Consider the following 20,398-nt stretch of genomic DNA (forward strand, 5'->3'; position numbering starts at 1 on the left):
CTTTGCTAAACGAATTAATCTGCAAGAAATATTTTGTACATAAACATTATGTAGCCAGAGGTTTCCAGTGATATAAAAATCTCAACTTTTTTGAAAAAGTGGGGGATGAGGCTGTGGATCACGAAATGCCCCTTTAAGATAGCTCTTGAAACTATCGCAAAACTTTTTATGTTGAAGCCTATGGCTAACACGCAGAGCATTAAAGTCAAAATCTCTTCTTACGATGAATCTGAAGTCCAGTTTGAATCCAAGCGATGAGGTGTTTCACCACATGTTAATAATCACAAAATAAACTGTGACATGTCACTTCCTATTTGTACAATATGCCATTGCCATTTTTTTTGCATGTGAAACGAAAATAGAACAATGTTAGTTATACAACTTTGATATTAAAGTATACTTTCCATGCTAAGGAACGCCACTTACCGACAATCAGTGGCGTAGCGTCATAGGGGCACGTGCCCCCCCATCAATCTGAAATTTTGAAAAATCCCATAGGAAAATTGCCGAAAACGGCTTGTGCCCCCATCAGATCCGGTGCCCCCCAATCATGCTCGGTGCCCCCCCCATGTGATGACCCACGCTACGCCACTGCCGATAATCTTACCACAATTGTAAATGGGCTGGCCTTGTATTGAATTAAGAAAGAGGCAAGTCTTAGAGAATAAAGTTATTGGTTTTATTGGTCTCATATAACACGAGCGACATCATTATTTTAAGTAAAACAACGCCAAAAATAATGATGTCGCCTGTGTTATATGACACGACAGTGATGTAAGGTCAGTTTGCAGGATGTCGTTATCATTAGGTGTCCAGATAACCCTATAAAGGAGACAATCATCTGTCTATGTGGGAGGCAATGTTGTTTATATAAACCAAAAACATCAAGGGTCCTAACACCGTTCCCTGCAGGACACCATATAGAACTCGGACCGGTTGAGCTGATTCGCCATCAACGACAACTTTCTGTGCTCTATTCATTGACCAATTTTGTATCCATTTCCAGATTAAACTAAAAGCAGTCGTTGATGCGGGACGGTGTCGAAGGCCTTTTGAAAATCGAGAATTTGTAGATCTGTTTGCAAGCTATTATCAAGATTTCGTTCAAGGTCTTCTATGGTAATTATCAATTGAGATTCACAGCTATGGTTTGATCTAAATCCATGTTGAAAGTCAGAAAGGATATTTTCTAAATGAAACATTATATGAAATGTAATATGCTCCATGATTTTGCATGTAACTGACGTGAGGGACACTGGCCTGTAATTGGCCGGACTGTTTTTCGGCCCCTTTTAGAAATTGCCGTAATATTGGCAGTAAGCCAGTCCAGTCGCAAGGGATGTCACCTGTTTCAAGCGATTGGGAAAATATAAACTTGATAATGGGAGCCAGTTCCTGGTTGAACTCTTTGAGTATTTATGAATATACTCCATCAGGTCCGGAGGATCTCTTTGGATTTATGTCCTTAAGGGGGTACTACACCCCTGGACAATTTTGTGCCTATTTTTGTATTTTTCTCAAAAATTATAGCGCATTGGTGACAAGTAAGATATGTATATTATAGGGGTAAGAACTACAACTACTGCACTGAAAATTCAGCAACTCAAGGCAAGTAGTTATTGATTTATTGATCAAATATTGGTTTTCCCTCATTTTTGACTGTAACTCCACAACTGTTGGCTGTGTTGAAATAAAATTTCCAGTGCAGTAGTTGTAGTCCTTGCCCCTATACTATACATATCTTACTTGTCACCAATGCACTATAATTTTTGAGAAAAAATGCAAAAATAGGCACAAAATTGACCAGGGGTGTAGTACCCCCTTAAGGAGTTTTCTCACTCCTTCTGTGTCTATTGGCTTTCTTTTATATTCTTTTATATTAGCCGGTTTTGGTCAGACGTCCATCATGTCTATTCTTGTTATTTGTGTATACTCATTTATATCGCCGCTACTGCTGAACACAATCGTTTGTGAGTTTTGTTTGATTACTTGTTTGTTTGCTGATATATTTTAAATTTGTGTTACCAATTATTTTATGTTTATTTGCAACAGAAATGTATTTTTTAGTTCAGCTTAATTATTTATCTTTAAGTTGAACTAACCGGGTTCGTCCAGACGCCCTTTTCCGGGACGCCCTTCAGCTTAAGCCTGTTTTGTGCCATTCTTGTCTTGTTCATTTTCATCGCGACTACTGCTGGGCAATCTTCTTTTTGCGTTTTGTTTAATTGCTTGTTTAGTTACGAGGTTTTGATCGGACCGTCACAGTGACATCGCCCCGATATCTTCATAATAGAAATCGCCATGGAAGGTTGAATCCACAGCCACGAAAGGTCATTTTATTCCTACCTTATGAGATGCATATTATTAGCGAAGTGACCTGACTAAGGCTACTGACAATAGACGGGGTAATTGATTTCTCGCTGTGTGAGCAAGCTTGTATACGACATTGCGGTCAATGGTTTCCTGTCTCCACTTGAGTGAGTGCCGCTATAGCCTGCTGCGCGCTGTAGTCCATACAGGACCAACGCAATATAAAATTGAGAGTTTTGGTCAAATTTTGAGTTCAAAGCGCACGGCCAATTTTCAAAGCGCACGCTAACGACTATAATATCTGTTCAACACGTATTTTCAAGTGTATGAGACCACATCTGGTTTCTTGAGAAAAATTCATTTACGGGAGATATTCATCATTTTCCAACCCAGTATCCGAAGATTTTCGTCTGATATCAAAATCGTGCATAGCAATTCACGTGTATCGATCCCGTGTATTCATTTTAATGTCTCTGCTGCACCAAATAATTATTAGCCAGGCGATGTCGGTGTGCCGGGTGGCAAGATGGTAGAGACAAATCTAGCAATCCGTGTTACTGTGGCAAACTAGGACTCAAATTGAACCATAAGAAAGCCATACAGTACAATCTTTTAAAATGGGTTTGGTCACTGTTTCAAATAGAGTATAGTGTTTGTTTGGTCATTTTTTTATAAATTGGCACATCATCATCATCATCAGTCGGCTGCGGAGCAGGCGACTACAAGCTTTCTCCAACTAATGCGATATTGGGCAAGAGGAAGAATTTTGTTTGGCTGCAGCATCCCTTCAGTATCTCCCAGGAGGTGCTGGACATACTGTAAGTACAGTGTGCGCGGCCGTCCCGGTTTCCTCTTCCCATGTGGTGGAATATATAGGCCTAGCGCATATTCTTTCACAGGCTCTCCATCTTCAAGACGCAGTATATGGCCGAGAAATTTGAGTTGATGAATTTTGACTCTGGCAACCAGTGGAGTGGTGTTGGTCAGGTTGTAGATGGTTTCGTTTGGAATCCGATCCACACGCTTGATGTTTAACATGACTCTGTAGCAAGATGTTGCAAATGCATTGATCTTGTTTTCCATGTCCTTGGTAATTACATATGTTTTTAATGATGTTCTCTTTCATTTGTCTAAGTCTAACCATACGCCACTTTTTATACACATTGTATAATTAAGAAATATTGGCAAAAATAAAAAAATTGTATGTTATAGTGGTGTACACCTCTCTACATTCCATAGTGACGTATCGGATCTATACGCCATTATGGAATGTAGCCGACGAAAAGTAACGCCATAGGGATTACACGGCGATCGAGGTGGCGTAAGGTTAACGTTAGATTCGTGTATTGCGTTTTGCGTGTTTTCCACGTATAGTTTTGTTCTTATTGTTTTCAGTTTGACAGCAATACTATGTATTTATTTCTTTTGAAAACTATATAAAAATAAGATATATTTAGTTCACTACAGACATTTCACATCATTTACAAAATATAATGAATGTCTGATTTACACAACTCGATTTTAAATTGGCATTTCTTCAAACCAGATTTTCTCGAAAAGTTGTTTATTCGCGGTGTCCCACTATACAGGCTGTATCAAAATGATTGGTACCCATCAGTTTTGACGGTTATTAAAGAGCCTTATTAAGAGAGGTTATTAAAGAGAAATGCAACATGGCACCCTTTTGAAATGACCATAATTTAATGAATGTTTATGACATTAATCAACAATCAAATCTTAAGCGGATACTATGTTGCATGTTGATGTGGCAGTCAGGTCCATTATCTCTGGAATCTGATGGGTACCAATCATTTTGATACAGCCTGTACGCCACTATGGAATACATATGGAAAGGTTTGGCTACAAAAACGATTCTTAAACCATCTATGCACAGTTTCCACCCGATACACCTGATCACACAATTTCGTCCAAGCTAGCAGTGAATTGTCTCTACACAGTCTTTTATTACCATGATTACACTACAAGGTTGAGTGCATAGCTTCATGAGAGCTGTGTGAGCTTCTAGCTGGAAAACAGGCCTCTGTGATTGGTTTTTATCAAAACCCCAAGTGTTCCCTTCATCCAATCAGAATTTGTTTTATATCGAACGAAAGCTAACACTTCCCCCTAAAAACACTTTTCCCTACTACGTCGACAGATAAGGCAATTCAATGTTATCATGGTTATAGTAAGGTGAATGTGGTAAATCTGTTGAAAACTACCTATCCAAGCACATTTTTTGACCAAAAAAAGTGTTCCTTACAATATTTTTCAAATTTTATGTTATTAAATGAAAGAGCACACTTATATAATTGTCCATATACTAGCCTCATTTTAAAGAGCAATGACCAATTCTCTTTAAATTGCAAATCTTGTGCAAAAAGTTTTTATTTTCTCCTGTTTTATCCTGCGGCTGTAAATTCAATGAACTATGACTTTGCCAAAGAGCGCTTACAAATTGATATGCAGCCGACGATTTGTAATGTTTATCCATGTCCGAACTTACACCTAACTGGATTCAGCCAATTGTGTGTTTAGGACAACAGAGCAAGTGTGAATCCCCCATAGAACACCACAATTAGGCGGCTAAGATAGTAAGTAAGTTTTTCTTTCATTTTACCTTGTTAGTCTGGCTTAAAATTACCAGAAGACTTACACAGTTGTTAATTACATATTTTATAATATTTGGCAAAGAATAACCAAACTAAAATTTGACCGAAATCGTTGTGAGAGCTTTAAACTAAGTTGGGTCTAAATACGCTATTGGTGTGCTTCATTTATTTAGTTTAATATTAATCCATTATTGTTCTTTGGTGTTTTTTTAGCGTGCGGTTACTCTTATTTTTCGTTGACAACAACCCGCATATGACGAGTTGACGTCCCAACATAATGGCCAATATGAAAACAACGTGCAGAATTCCTTGTTGATTACTCCGGACGACGACCCAGCATAATGGCCAATCCTACTATGAAAACGATCGAGAAGATTACGAAAGAGGCTAGGTCTAAGTATCGCAGCCAGTTTCTCTTGGTCTGAAAATGAAAGAAAATACATACATTGTTTAAACGTCTGGATCCAGATGTTCAAAAATAGAGAGCTTGCGATTTCCAAGCACCGTGATCGTACGCCCGCGGATCTATTCAAAACTATTCAAAACTATTCAAAAATCTAATGTATCGAAGAGCTTCGAAGCGAGGTAGCATATTTAGCCAATTTTGAAGATTTTGCACGTACAAAATTAACGTGGAGACTCCGTTGAAAATGCACACAATTTGTCCATTTAAAAATATATTAAAGAGAATCAAGGATAATAAACTTACGAAGGAAAAAGGAAAAATTATTCATATGATCCTTCTTGTTTTTAAGAAACCATTATAATAAAGCAATTGATGTGTGAAAATCTGACTTTATCCATACACGCGGTTCATACGTAGAGATTGTCCATTGAAATACGTGTGAGATATTGGCCGTATAACATATTAAATTGCGATTTGCCTTTCTGATACAAACGCATACCTATTACGCACGGGGTTGGCATTTTTACGGCGTCACGACGGTCATGCAACGCGCCTAATTTTCACCACGAAAAAGTCTTATTTTGAAAGTAAAGTCAAGATATATAGATACAGTGGTCCTTAATCATGTTAATCTACCAAAATACTTGGTTTTTGGCAACCATAATATATGGGAAGCACTAAAATACAATTAATTTTAAGCAGCATGTTAACCTTGCTTTTAATCAAAATCAAAAGCATGCTATAATAAAACCCGTTAAATTTCAAGCGCTTCGCCCTCTAGGAACCAGATCAGCTGTCAGTCTTTGTTCCAGCCGCATTGTTCTCCTTTGTGACGAATGAACACAGTCCAGCTTTGAAGCGAGGCTAGCAATATTGAACGTAGTTATGAACATACGGTCCACGCACCACGTATGGAACATCGCAATCTCAAATATGTTAATCGAGGGGCTATTGGTAGTGGTTTAATTTAAAATCATCATGTTGCGATTTTTTTTGTTTAAGTCCGTGATGAAAGGTAAGAATTGAAAATGTCGGAAAGATCTACGGACAAGCCGTTTATACTGCACACAAAGTATTTTTTCACTTCGTAGGACTATAGGGTTGAATACAATAAACCTGAATTATGTTTTTCTGATACCTCATTCGGCAAGATGCGACTTTGTTTTCTTGCTCTGCTTTATGGCAGTCTTTCCCCAAAAGCAACCTAAAAGGCCGCCTTATACGAGCAACTATTCAATCCAACCCAGCAGGTTGTGGTGCTCACACTTTACAAAAAAGTCAGGAGTAAATTGGACGTGGAGAGGAAGGGGCTAATGTCAAACACGACTCCGAAAATGTAAAGATACTTTAATTTTATGGGGGTACTACACCCCTGGCCAATTTTGGGCCTATTTTTGCATTTTTCTCAAAAATTATAACGTATTGGTGACAAGTAAGATATGTGTATTATATAGGCAAGGACTTCAACTACTGCACTGAAAAAGTCAGCAACTCAAGGCAAGTAGTTTGGTTTTCCCTCATTTTTGACTGTAACTCCACAACTGTTGTCTGTGTTGAAATAAAATTTCCAGTGCAGTAGTTCTAGACCTTGCCCCTATAATATACATATCTTACTTGTCACCAATTCGCTATAATTTTTGAGAAAATGCAAAAATAGACACAAAATTGGGCAGGGGTGTAGTACCCCCTTAACTTACCTTTGCAGGCATTTGAATATTCAGGTCCTGATCGTCACCGTCAACCATATTCTTCACATGCTGAGATTTTTTGACATGCAAGTTGTAAGACACGACAGCAAGAATCGTCGCAAAGAAGTCGATGAATAATGCAAAAGCCAGGTATTCACCTAATATCGTGTCACCACTTGCTGGTACAATACTTTGAAGATAAACCAGGAGAAGCAGAAGAGCAAGGAAGATGATGCCACAGAGTGTGATCTTCTCATGCGAAGCAGGTGGAAGCAAAAACGTCAACAATATCAGGAATCCTGTCAGAACGGATGGGAGGACAAGCTTGGCACTGTATGCGTTGGTGATTCGCTTCATGTAGATTGTAAATGTAACGTCGCCATAGTATTCGAGACAACATGGGTATTGTTTCAGATTTAATACCGCTTTGTTGTTAACTACACGAAAATCCGTGGATGGTTTGAGGTCTTCCATGTCGATTGCTGAATTCATTGATGTTAAGTTTATCAAACTCATGTCATGAGCCCATGAACCATACTTGAGGGTACATACTTGTTCGTCGTAAGGAAAATAGCGTAAATTCATTGGACATTTGAACTCAATTCGATAAGATGGGAGATTGTATATGTAACCGTTGGAGTAGATGAGTGCTTTGTTGTCAAACAACTTTGTAACACTGACCCTGAAAGTAAAATAGGAGAAAGTGAAGAAGCAAATTATTAAAGCATTTTCTAATTTCCAATTACGCACTGCTTTAGATCCCAAAGTTATTGAGTTGATGAGTATCAGTTTTTATACCCAACACATTGAGGTCATGTTATATTTCTTTTTCGGGCATCATTTATGTAAACGTTAATTTTTCCCCGTTTTTCATAATTTAACGCGGAATAAAGCAAATTCATTGAAAAAAGGAAAGATTTTATGAAAAACCAACTGATTTTACCATGAGTTACAAATATGATGTACGAAAAAAAATATCGCCATCGCCCTCTGGTCCTTTACTTTAAAAAAAAAAGTTCAAAAAGAAATTTAATGCCAAACTTTAATTTCTTGAATTAAAAACACTAACGCCTCAGAATTGATCGCAATTCGCCAGCGAAGTGTTACGTGCAATCCGATTATTACTATGTCAACTGGATCACGCTTTTGAGTTTTGCACCACGATCAAAATGATCGCAACGCAAAGTCTATGGCGTGTAGTACCAGTTCCAAAAGGCGTGATCCAGTTACCAGGGAGTTACGTAACCACTTCGCGGGTGAATTGAAATGTATTTTCTAGTTAGTTTTCTAGTTGCACAGTAATCTTGCTTGAGTGTATTCACCAAATGAAAATTGTTACTAAAATTATTAATGAATAATGCACAGAGTTGTCAACGTTTGGACTACTATCTCTTTTATTTAACACCATGACATTTATTTCTTAGACAACTGTATAAGCAGACATTTGAAGAACCTTGTAACGCAGTGACCATTTGATACTCCCCATTACTTTCATTTCCACCAGGTTCGGGTTAGAGTTAAGGTTAGGGTTAAATTGGACATTTGGTACCTGATTTCATATTCGACTTAACGAATTTTTCGACTGAGCGACCTTTTTCGCGAACCTTTGGCATACCGGGCCTTCCCACATGGCGGCGGTCAGTAACCATTTGTAACCCTGACATTACATCCCCCAAGTACACTAATGTAATATTTAGTCCACAACAAATAGTCCTGCGGAAGACTCTTTTGATGCTCATTCACGTCACCTGTACAGCAACGGTCTTGAACCACGTGAAATCTCATTTGCATAACAAGGGACAATGTTAGTAAGAGCCAACGCCCTTTACATCAATTTAGTTGATACCGAGTTTCTGATGTTCCGGCCTTACCCATTGTACAATTCAATATCTGGAATCCATATGTGATCTGTGTTGACGCGCATTACAGTGATGTTATCAAATTTGCTCGGATCCCACTTAAGTCTTTCATCCGTCCAACCCTGGAAACAAAATAACAACAAGCTCGTGAACAGCACAAACAACAACGAAAACTTTCACGCCCCTTTCACGTAATGATGGTGTTCAACATGTTCAGGGTTACATATTGAGGTTAAAGGTTGGTACGAACTTACAATTCGCATGAACGCACAACAATAATACACTGTTTGATTAAGTTTACATAATCTAAGTCTTTAATTGAAAGTGAAGTATACAATAGCATACAATACTTAACCGGCAATCTTCTTCCTCTTGATTATCTAGAGTTCTGGTACAATGATCTGTTGGCTGATGTATATATTCTTGTTCACTGCGAAAATCACTGTTCAGTGTATCGGGGCATGGAATAAGAATTTCAATTTCTTATTTCTCTACCCAACATGCCCAAGGGTTCGGGCCCAAGGGCAACCCTTAAGGGGCTAAGAGCAAAATTGATTTGTTGGGAGCGGAATAATAGCATTTCCTCTCTCAGTTCTATCCCATCAATTCTGTGTATTTTTTCTCTCGCTACGATACATCATGCATATTATAACGTCTTTACAAATATTTTATGATTTTAGATCAAAATGGAGCAATTGATTCACATTGATGCAAGTGGCCTGCGTCCGCATGAAAGTTGCAAAACATTTGTGGGACACCCTGTATTTAAATTTTATATTTCTTGAGCCTGGACCCATCATACAGGATGGGTGTGTCCGATTAGACTGATTGGTTAAGCAAGATGGCCGAGCAGTTAAGGCGTTGCGCTGCCGGCCGGGAGAACACGATCGACGAGGGTCCGAGCCTTGGGCTTGGCTTAGGTGAGAATTATCTTCCTCTCCCAAAATGTTCCTAATTGTGTTCAGTTACTTTACAGAATAAACTTGTAGAATTTCTTCTCGTCCCCATAAGCTACTTAGCACGTGCAGATATAGGTAGTGTGTGTGCTCGTCTCGTGGTTCGGAAGCCGTTGGTCCCGTGCATAGGAAGAGTCAAACCCTGTGCACATTAAGTCAGAGCTATTCGAAAACAGAAGGGGGACCATCCCCGGTGATATCTGCAATCAATCCTAGGTTTCAGGATAACGTGTTGACGAAATGTGGTATATGTAACACGGCAAGGAACATGAAGAAAAAAATTAAAACCTACCAGTTTTAGCCACCCATGAACAGACGCCAAATCATTGGCTTCGTCCTATTGAGAAAAGATCATAAAGATTTTATTTACAAAGTGATATAAATTATACATTTTATGTACTATTATGAATCTCGTCTCCCTACTAAAATGATCATATGAATCATTTTAGTGCAGTGAGATGTAGCATCATCTGTCGTTTTTCAGTACTTCAGTTTTCAGGTTGTGAAGATTTAAAAATGCCACTTTGATTTCATACTTAAATCGAGCGTGGGAAGCGACAGCGACGAACGCGGAGACTTCGATAGTAAAGACGGCAGATAAACCAGAGAAAAACCTGTGCATTTTGTGCTCAACGATCTAACCACTAAGCTACACTAGACTATCCCAGATAAACAGGATTCAAGTCTGGTACATGAATATGAGCAGTCATAGTGGAGTTCCCCCCTCCCCCCACCCATGGGACAGAATTTTATTTTGGGAACAACAAAATTTGTGTACTAGGGACATTAAGGATTACGAAAAACTAGGTTAGAAAAATACATAATCTGGGTGCATGGGAACAATAGCTACACTATCACGTCAGGGTACACAGTAAAAACAATACAAAGTATTTAAACTGAGTATGCCAAGAATGAGACAACAAATTGGTGTTCTCGCTTTTACTAACTGCTATCACATCATAGATGATAGGAATGCCCAATACTTTATCGTAATGGATACTGGCTGCGACGGCATCCACTACTCAAAGATATTGGACATTCCTATCACTAGGATCCATAACATGCTCATCTATCAGGACACAGCTCTTTAACCTCAATACATATGTACATTCAATTGAATGACCTTTAACAATTTGGGTACAAAAACTCTGCAACTTGAGGTCAGGTCAACTATGATTGTTGAGGTTATTGAACTATGCCATTGGAATGAGGCCATTGTGGTCCATGGTGTATAATTTATGAAATGATTGTAGAAACATCAATTCGTATCTTTACAAGTAATACTATTCTTTTTTCTTACTATGAAATCGAATGAGACCAAAGAGAGCCCCACTTCTACAGAGGTAGCCATATCATGCCTTGGTGTAACCTCCTTATGGTAAGTGGTGAAAAGGTCAGAGTAAAGTCGTGTACTGTGTTGTGGCGTAAAAGTCGTATTTGGTGTATCTGAAAAATAAACATTTGAATATGTTTTAATGGTTTTTAGATTAAGCAGTGATAAGTATTCTGTAAATTTTCTAAGGGTGACTTGTTCAGTGCTGATGATATGACTATAAAGCTGAATTAATACTAAATCGCGGAGCGATTGCGATGTATCGCTTTTAAAAACGATGGGCAATTGCCGAATTGTGCGATGCATCGCTCGTCAATTTTCCATTTATATTTATCACGGCGATAGCGACTGCAGACGACTATTATTATTAAAATATTCAAAAGGCCATAAAATACATTCTTCGAACATCCATTGCCTTCAATAAATATTGCTTTGAATTAATTCATATCCGAAAGTTTATGATTGCGAAAGGAAATTATTGCAGTGTGTATGGTTTTACCCCCTCAGATGAGGTGCCTGATAGCAATTGCACCGGAGTAGCTTTTGGCGGGAAAAGGTAATCGAACAGGGCCACATTTTAAGGTTGCTCAAATTGTGTATTCCTCTAGCCTGGGGCTGGGTGACAGGCTTAAAAGTCATAGGAGTGACTAAAAGGACGTGTACGTATAAGCCAGGTCACAGGGGTAAGTGATGCGTCTAGTGCGTATGTAGTTGTAGTTGTAGAAGTAGTTGTAGATGCATGCTCCCTCCTTCTTTCCCCCTCTCTGTCTAGTTATTTGTCCTTTCCTTCTTTTATCTAGTAGCATAACTCTCAACCTCTGATCAATTGCGACCGAAGCCGCTGGCTAGCCTTCGGGTGAAAAGAAGAACCGAGCGTGTAAGTCTCTTCCTGCCAGTACATAGCCTCTCCTTACTCAAGACTCCTACATGGCCTCCCAGCGATCACCGATGGTAACTGGTCATCTTGCGATTTCCAGACTAGCATGTAGGGGATCTCGGAGCAACTAAGGGCCCCAGAGGTGCAGTGCGAATGGCCCACCGGCGAGTGGACACGCCATGCTACTCACCATCCTTAGCCACTGATTGAAACATGACAGTGCGAGTGGAGGAAACCTTTTAGATTCAACAGTCTTCATTCTGTTAAGGTTCAAGAGTCATCGTGTTTCCATGGGAGAGGCGATCCACCCTTTAACTAGTGGACCTCGGCTGCCTACCCACCTGCCCAATAAGCAGGAAACTGTCTCGGCTCCATTTATGGACCGGGGAAGCTGCGAATGGCCCAGCAAGCCTGCAGGTGATATACTACCGCTCAAAGTAAACAAAGGAAATGTAAACGGACGGATTCAAATGGAAAACTACACGGAACGGTTAAAAGACAACGAAATAGCCCAACGACTAGGACTGCAACATGGAATGTCAGTGGAATTGGACAGAAGGAACCAGAGATTGTTGAAACAATGCAGAGGTATAGCATCTCAATCATGGGAATATCTGATACAAGGCTTAAAGGAAAAGGCATGAAGGAATCTCACGACTATGTACTCATCCGGTCTGGAGTGGACAAGAACAAAACGGCTGTCCACGGAGTGGGTTTCTACCTACACCCAGAATTAGCTAAGAACATTATGGAAGTTGACTACATATCCGAAAGAATAATCAGACTCAGAATACAACAAGAGAAAGAGGTTGCAACATACATCCAAGTGTATGCCCCATGCAATGATTCCTACTCAGATGAAGACAAGGATACATTCTTTGAAGAGTTATCTGATGTTATAAACAGTACAAAGAATCAGGATATGCTGGTGGTAACGGGAGACATGAATGGACATGTGGGAAGTGAACGATCACCGTGGGAAGATTACCTAGGACCCCACAGTGCACCAAACTCAAGTCGGAACTACAATGGACAAATCATCTTGGAACTTTGTGCCCAACATGATCTCTTTGTCACAAACACATTCTTCCAACATATGAGTAGCCAAATATTCACATGGTACAAGTGGAATGACCTCACCAAAGCTTCTCAGCTTGACTTCATCCTCATTTAAAAGACAGATCGATGCAAAGTGAATGACTCTAAAGCAATGCTAAACATCCACATAGATACTGATCACAGACCAGTCATGATGGAAACAAGTTCCAGGAGAAGACCACGGCCAAATAAAAGACAGCAACCTGAGACAATAAACCTCAGAAAATTAGCAGAAGAACCAGTGAAGGCAGCCATCGAACAACAGATGGATCAGCTATTCCAAAAACTACCAGATCAGGAAGGAAATACAGAAGAAGAGTGGACATGGTTCAAAGATGCTCTAACAGACACCCTTAAAGCAAATTGTGGGACTAAGAAAAGAAAAACAGGACAAGTGAAAGGGACATCCTGGTGGAATGACACGGTCAAAGCAGCAACCAAAGAGAAGAAAAGACTCTTTAAGAAATGGTCCAAAAGCAACCTAGAAGCAGACTACAACGAGTACAGGGAAGCCCAGCGAAACTGCAAGAAGACTATCAAAGAAGCCAAAGACCAGTCTTGGAAAACATATGGGGAAGATCTGGCAGAAAAATCAAATAGCTCAAGAAGAGAGTTCTTTAAAGCAGTTAAAGCCTACAAACAGCGGGACGAGCCTTTTGACCCAACTGCCATCATAAACGATAAGGATGGAAACCCCCTCACAGACAGCTGCGAAATCACCAACATATGGCGAGAATACTTCGAAGATTTGCTCAACCCAAGCGGTGATGGTGACAGACAACAGCAGCAGCCCTTCCACCCTCGGTTCCAAGAGGAAGTTGATCCACCCATACTCCAGGAGGAAGTCAGAAATGCTATTAAAACCAATCCCAAAAACAAGGCAGCTGGAATTGATGACCTCACAATAGAAGCCATACTTGCTTGTGGAGATACAGGAGTCAAATGGCTGACAAGAGTGTTCAACAGGGCTTGGGAGGAGCGAGCTGTACCCGATGACTGGCAACGTGCAATAATTGTCCCCATCTGGAAGAAAAAAGGGAGTAAAAGAGATTGTAGCAAATATAGAGGAATCTCTCTGCTCAGCCATACTGGGAAGATTTATGCAAAGATCGTAGAGAAACGAATAAGACCAGTTGTTGAACATCAACTGAGTGAAGCGCAGTTTGGGTTCACTATAGGTCACAGACATTCACCATCATTAACTTTTTTGTTCAGAATAACTAGGTTGACATAATGACATATTTTTAAATCAATAAATTTTATATTTATTTTTTCCCCATGCAAAAATTACATTTTTAGCTCAAAAATGGCCGAAATAGCACAAAAATATGGTTTTTGCCATTTGTTTTATATTTTAGAGTTGTGCTGTGACATTTTATTCACCAGTGTTAGACATCCATGTAATATGTAACATCTACAATAGCAATGAAATTTCTACTCAATTTATTTTGAAAGTTACAGCTATTTTAATATTTGACATTTTTGGGCAAAAATGGAAAAAAATCACGAAAAACACATTTTTAACCCCAAATAACTCATAAATTACACAGTAACGTGCAACTTTTGAAAGTGGGAAATGTTATATTATTGATCAGTGATATAATAGCTATATTTTCATGTATAAACCATCCTCTACCCAGAAAGGGAGAACGAAAACTACTTTCTGAAGCACTTAGCAAGCCTTGTCCCATGGTCTATGTCACGGTGTCCTCGGTACTGAACAAATGCTACTCAAAATAAACGCATTTTTTAAAACTTGCTTGAGTCGTTAATCTTATCTTTAATGGGCTGATCAATAATTATAAGCCCTCCGCCCCCCCCCTCGGGGGGTAAAATTTCCAAACGGCTCGCCAAAAATCGCTTGCCCTCCCTCTCGGCCCGCCAAAAATTGCTTGCCCCTCTCGGCCTGCCAAACATTCTCTGCCCCCCCCCCTTGTGAATGCCAAATTTTTTGGATCCCAATTTATAAACCTTAAATGGACTAGATACATGTTGCGAGAGTAGCGAGCAAGAAAATTGGCATCCGTACTATTTTCCTAAGCCTCTTTAGAGCATTTTATTTAAAAAGGCACCCCATGAATGTATGCCAAAAATTGGTTGCCCCCCACCGGCTTGCCAAAAATTGTTTGTCTCCCCCTTTCGGCTCGCCAAAATTTCTCGGCTCTTCTTATGCGACAAGAACTCTACACAACATTTAAAAATGTAAATGTCAACATTTTTTCGCAAAACAAGTGTTGTCAGCACTTAAATAAAATGTTTAGGGAGCAGCATTAGATTTGCAAGAGGTGTCATGGGATTTTTGGGAAAAAAAATCGCCCACTAGTAAGACAAAAAAAATCATTCGCCCACTAGTGCGATAAAAAAATCCCTCACCGATAAATATAAAAAAAATCCCCCACCCAACTCTGTATAAAGGTATACACTAAAAATGTTATTAAAAAAAAGAATCTGTCTCAGATTGTGTCCGGGAGATGAGGAAGATTAAAGAAAATATATAGTTGCAGATCAAGATACTCCTTCATCATGTTCATCAGACATTAAACAGCTTGTGGGAAACATGACTGGGGGCACTTAGGACCGCATAGCGCACCATTGGATTTGCAGGGGGGAGTTTTTGAAGGAAAAAAACCTGACGAGTAAAAAACAAAATCCCCCAGCCCCAGCTTACTTTACTTTACTTTTGTCCTCCGCTTGTTCCTCTCAGAGTCGCGGGGAAATGATGGGACTCTGTCTTGGGCTGCATGGGTAGCATCTGTCAGGTTGGTGTTGTGCCTTGTCAGGATTTTCTTGACCCCCTCAATCCATCTTCTTCTTGGTCTTCCTACAGGCTTGGTACCGGACAGTTTGCTGTTGTAGGTCCGCAGGGCTGGTTGATTTGTGGGCATGCGAATAAGATGACCAAACCATTTGACGCGATGGCTTTCAATCTGGTCTAGCATAGGCTTGGTGCCAACCATGTCTCTGATGAATTCATTCCTGATTTTGTCCCGTCGTGTCTTGTTTACAGCTTTTCGTAGGCATTTCATTTCACAGGTGGTGATCTTCCGTTCAGTCTTTTTGTTCATAGCCCATGTTTGTGCCTGGTAGTAGAGAATCGGAGTATAGATTGCGTTGATGACTGTTCTTTTTGCATTCATTGGCACAGCTGGGTGGGAAAGTATAGGCCCAAGCATGAAGGTGATGTTGTTTGCTTTCTGGCATCTGGTTTCAATTTCTCGTCTATCTTCCCGTCTTCAGTAAAGATGCTGCCCAGGTACTTAAACTCCTTCGATTGCTGGAGGGTTGTGTTGTCAATCTGGATGTCCAAGGTCTTTTGGGATCGGCTGATCAGCATGGTTTCTGTCTTTGATATGCTTATGCAGGTCGCGTGCAGTCTGTTGGTGTGGTTTTGTAAGCTAAGGCTGTCATGGTGGATGAGACATTGATCATCTGCAAACAGTAGTTCATTGAGAGCTTCTTCATCTAGATTTGCTTCTTGGGTGATCCTGTCCATAAAAATGAGGAACAGGAGAGGCGAGAGGACGCATCCTTGTCGGACACCTGACTTCACAGGAAACCACTTGGTGAGTCATGTCCTTGTCCTGACAGTACAGAGGCTGCCCCTGTAGATGGCTCTCACACTGTCCAGCAGTTGCCCTTTTACACCGTAGTCTTCTAGCACAGTCCAGAGTAGATCTCTGTTTACTCGATCAAACGCCTTTTCTTGGTCCAGATCTTGGTTGTACTCAATACTCCTTTCACACAGCTGTCTCAGAGCAAATATGACATCAGTGCACCCTCTGTTCTTCCTGAACCCAAACTGCGCTTCACTCAGTTGATGTTCAACAACTGGTCTTATTCGTTTCTCTACGATCTTTGCATAAATCTTCCCAGTATGGCTGAGCAGAGAGATTCCTCTATATTTGCTACAATCTCTTTTACTCCTTTTTCCTTCCAGATGGGGACAATTATTGCACGTTGCCAGTCATCGGGTACAGCTCGCTCCTCCCAAGCCCTGTTGAACACTCTTGTCAGCCATTTGACTCCTGTATCTCCACAAGCAAGTATGGCTTCTATTGTGAGGTCATCAATTCCAGCTGCCTTGTTTTGGGATTGGTTTTAATAGCATTTCTGACTTCCTCCTGGAGTATGGGTGGATCAACTTCCTCTTGGAACCGAGGGTGGAAGGGCTGCTGCTGTTGTCTGTCACCATCACCGCTTGGGTTGAGCAAATCTTCGAAGTATTCTCGCCATATGTTGGTGATTTCGCAGCTGTCTGTGAGGGGGTTTCCATCCTTATCGTTTATGATGGCAGTTGGGTCAAAAGGCTCGTCCCGCTGTTTGTAGGCTTTAACTGCTTTAAAGAACTCTCTTCTTGAGCTATTTGATTTTTCTGCTGCCAGATCTTCCCCATATGTTTTCCAAGACTGGTCTTTGGCTTCTTTGATAGTCTTCTTGCAGTTTCGCCGGGCTTCCCTGTACTCGTTGTAGTCTGCTTCTAGGTTGCTTTTGGACCATTTCTTAAAGAGTCTTTTCTTCTCTTTGGTTGCTGCTTTGACCGTGTCATTCCACCAGGATGTCCCTTTCACTTGTCCCGTTTTTCTTTTCTTAGTCCCACAATTTGCTTTAAGGGTGTCTGTTAGAGCATCTTTGAACCATGTCCACTCTTCTTCTGTATTTCCTTCCTGATCTGGTAGTTTTTGGAATAGCTGATCCATCTGTTGTTCGATGGCTGCCTTCACAGGTTATTCTGCTAATTTTCTGAGGTTTATTGTCTCAGGTTGCTGTCTTTTATTTGGCCGTGGTCTTCTCCTGGAACTTGTTTCCATCATGACTGGTCTGTGATCAGTATCTATGTGGATGTTTAGCATTGCTTTAGAGTCATTCACTTTGCATCGATCTGTCTTTTAAATGAGGATGAAGTCAAGCTGAGAAGCTTTGGTGAGGTCATTCCACTTGTACCATGTGAATATTTGGCTACTCATATGTTGGAAGAATGTGTTTGTGACAAAGAGATCATGTTGGGTACAAAGTTCCAAGATGATTTGTCCATTGTAGTTCCGACTTGAGTTTGGTGCACTGTGGGGTCCTAGGTAATCTTCCCACGGTGATCGTTCACTTCCCACATGTCCATTCATGTCTCCGTTACCACCAGCATATCCTGATTCTTTGTACTGTTTATAACATCAGATAACTCTTCAAAGAATGTATCCTTGTCTTCATCTGAGTAGGAATCATTGCATGGGGCATACACTTGGATGTATGTTGCAACCTCTTTCTCTTGTTGTATTCTGAGTCTGATTATTCTTTCGGATATGTAGTCAACTTCCATAATGTTCTTAGCTAATTCTGGGTGTAGGTAGAAACCCACTCCGTGGACAGCCGTTTTGTTCTTGTCCACTCCAGACCGGATGAGTACATAGTCGTGAGATTCCTTCATGCCTTTTCCTTTAAGCCTTGTGTCAGATATTCCCATGATTGAGATGCTATACCTCTGCATTGTTTCAACAATCTCTGGTTCCTTCTGTCCAATTCCATCAACTAGGTTGATATAATGACATATTTTTAAAATCAAGAAAATATATATATTTTTTTTCCCATGCAAAAATTACATTTTTAGGTCAAAAATGGCCAAAATAGCACAAAAATATGGTTTTTGCCATTTTTTTCATATTTTAGAGTTGTGCTGTAACATTTTTATTCACCAGTGTTGGAAATCCATGTGACATGTAACATCTACAATAGAAATGAAATTTCTACGCAATTTATTTTGAAAGTTACAGCTATTTTAATATTTGACATTTTTTTTTTTTATTGGAAAAAAATTACGAAAAACACATTTTTAACCCCAAATAACTCTTAAATGAGTAAAGTAAAACGTGGGAACTTTTTGGATATCAATTCAGACATATATTTACTCTTGATTTGTTATGTTTTCATGTTCTGCCCAAGAGTGGACTACGGAAGTGAAAGATAAATGCCTATGTCCCATAGTCTAACAGGCCCTCGCTGACATTACAAAATCCCCAATGAGAACTAAAACCCAGGACTGGAACCTGTACACAAAAGTGTTTGTATCAGTTTGAGTATAACATACCTGCCACACGTCCCGGTCGCGCCGGTCGTGCTGCTCCGGATGGGATAGGAAATACCAACAAGCTCAGAAGGCTGCATATTAGTTGTATCAAACCTTTCCACCGCTTTGCCATTCTTGTCTAGTCTTTTTTCCCGCAACAAACACCAAGAAAATCATTCACAAAGCAATAATGATGTTTGTGAGTACGAGTCTCTATATCATTGCATGTCGCTATAGGGGCAATATGTTCCCTATTATCACTCACGGCAAAACCAGACAAAATTTGTCAAATCTAATGTTTCACATTTAAGTATTCTCAATGTATGGACATTGCTGGATGTATTACGTGCCAGGTCAAGTATATTTGATTTGTTGCATGAAAAATATAACTTTTTTCTTGATAATATTTTGTTTTCTCTTATTTTTAGCCATGTTTTAATGACCGATATTTTCATAACTATCCTGGCGACTTGATCTGGTTTTGCCATGATAAGTCACATATTTCTACCAAATGTTTCTTAAAAATCGCCAAATTCTGTAAATAAATTTTGCCTGATAAAAAGAAAATAAAAGTTTTCCTTTCAGCAATATTTTATATAGTATACCAAAATTTCAAATTATGTGAAATTTAAAGTTGCTAAATTTTTGAAACCATGTGGTAGCGACTACATGTCCCCTCTGCATGTTATTCAAGTTAAATCTACACACGTAGCGGCTCATGCTGGGAACTTGACGACCTGTTGCCCTTAATGTTCAATTCCCACCCTCAGGCGTTGTCAGGCGAAGACTTAGTATATCTTTTGAATTCGGTGTACTTTTTAAGGGTTAATATGGACCGTTCACAAACACTTATTAAAGCGTTTCCGTACTGTTTTCCCAAGCCTTTTTAGAGCGTTTAATTAAAAAGGCGGCCCATGAATGTGTGCCAAAATTGCTTGCCCCCCTCTCGGCTCGCTAAAAATTTCTTGCCCTCCCCCAATTTTACCCTCCGCTCAGGGCTCATAATTATTGCACAGCCCCTAAGCTATAAATGGCGGATTATCTGGTGGATGTGTGGATTTTTGGAAAATTGACAATTAATTTTAGTCCACAAATTTTGGATAAAATTTTAGATCCAATTGATGTTTCGAGATATATAATAACTCAAATACTACACCATTGCTAAATGTATGTTGAAATTAGTATTACGTAGTCTGTGTATCCA

At 39.8% G+C, this 20,398-nt stretch overlaps 1 protein-coding gene across 2 annotated transcripts in view; it reads right to left on the reverse strand.

The window, feature by feature from the left end:
- Positions 1-4,250: 4,250 nt before the first annotated feature.
- The window catches only part of LOC140146169 (neuronal acetylcholine receptor subunit alpha-2-like), a 29,747-nt gene continuing 13,599 nt past the window's right edge, over positions 4,251-20,398 (reverse strand). Inside the window, exons 1-6 of one of the 2 annotated variants that reach the window (XM_072167931.1) lie at positions 19,216-19,535; positions 11,132-11,277; positions 10,124-10,168; positions 8,888-8,997; positions 7,026-7,698; positions 4,251-5,343 (exon numbers count right to left, since the gene is read on the reverse strand). In XM_072167931.1, the coding sequence (XP_072024032.1) occupies positions 5,239-5,343; positions 7,026-7,698; positions 8,888-8,997; positions 10,124-10,168; positions 11,132-11,277; positions 19,216-19,327 (1,191 nt within the window). In that variant the 5' untranslated portion in view covers positions 19,328-19,535 and the 3' untranslated portion in view covers positions 4,251-5,238. Of the gene's footprint in view, positions 5,344-7,025; positions 7,699-8,887; positions 8,998-10,123; positions 10,169-11,131; positions 11,278-19,215; positions 19,536-20,398 lie in introns of those variants that run through there. The other variant, XM_072167934.1, reaches the window with a different exon arrangement.

This window comes from Amphiura filiformis, chromosome 2, assembly GCF_039555335.1.
Source record: "Amphiura filiformis chromosome 2, Afil_fr2py, whole genome shotgun sequence".
NCBI lineage: Eukaryota > Metazoa > Echinodermata > Ophiuroidea > Amphilepidida > Amphiuridae > Amphiura > Amphiura filiformis.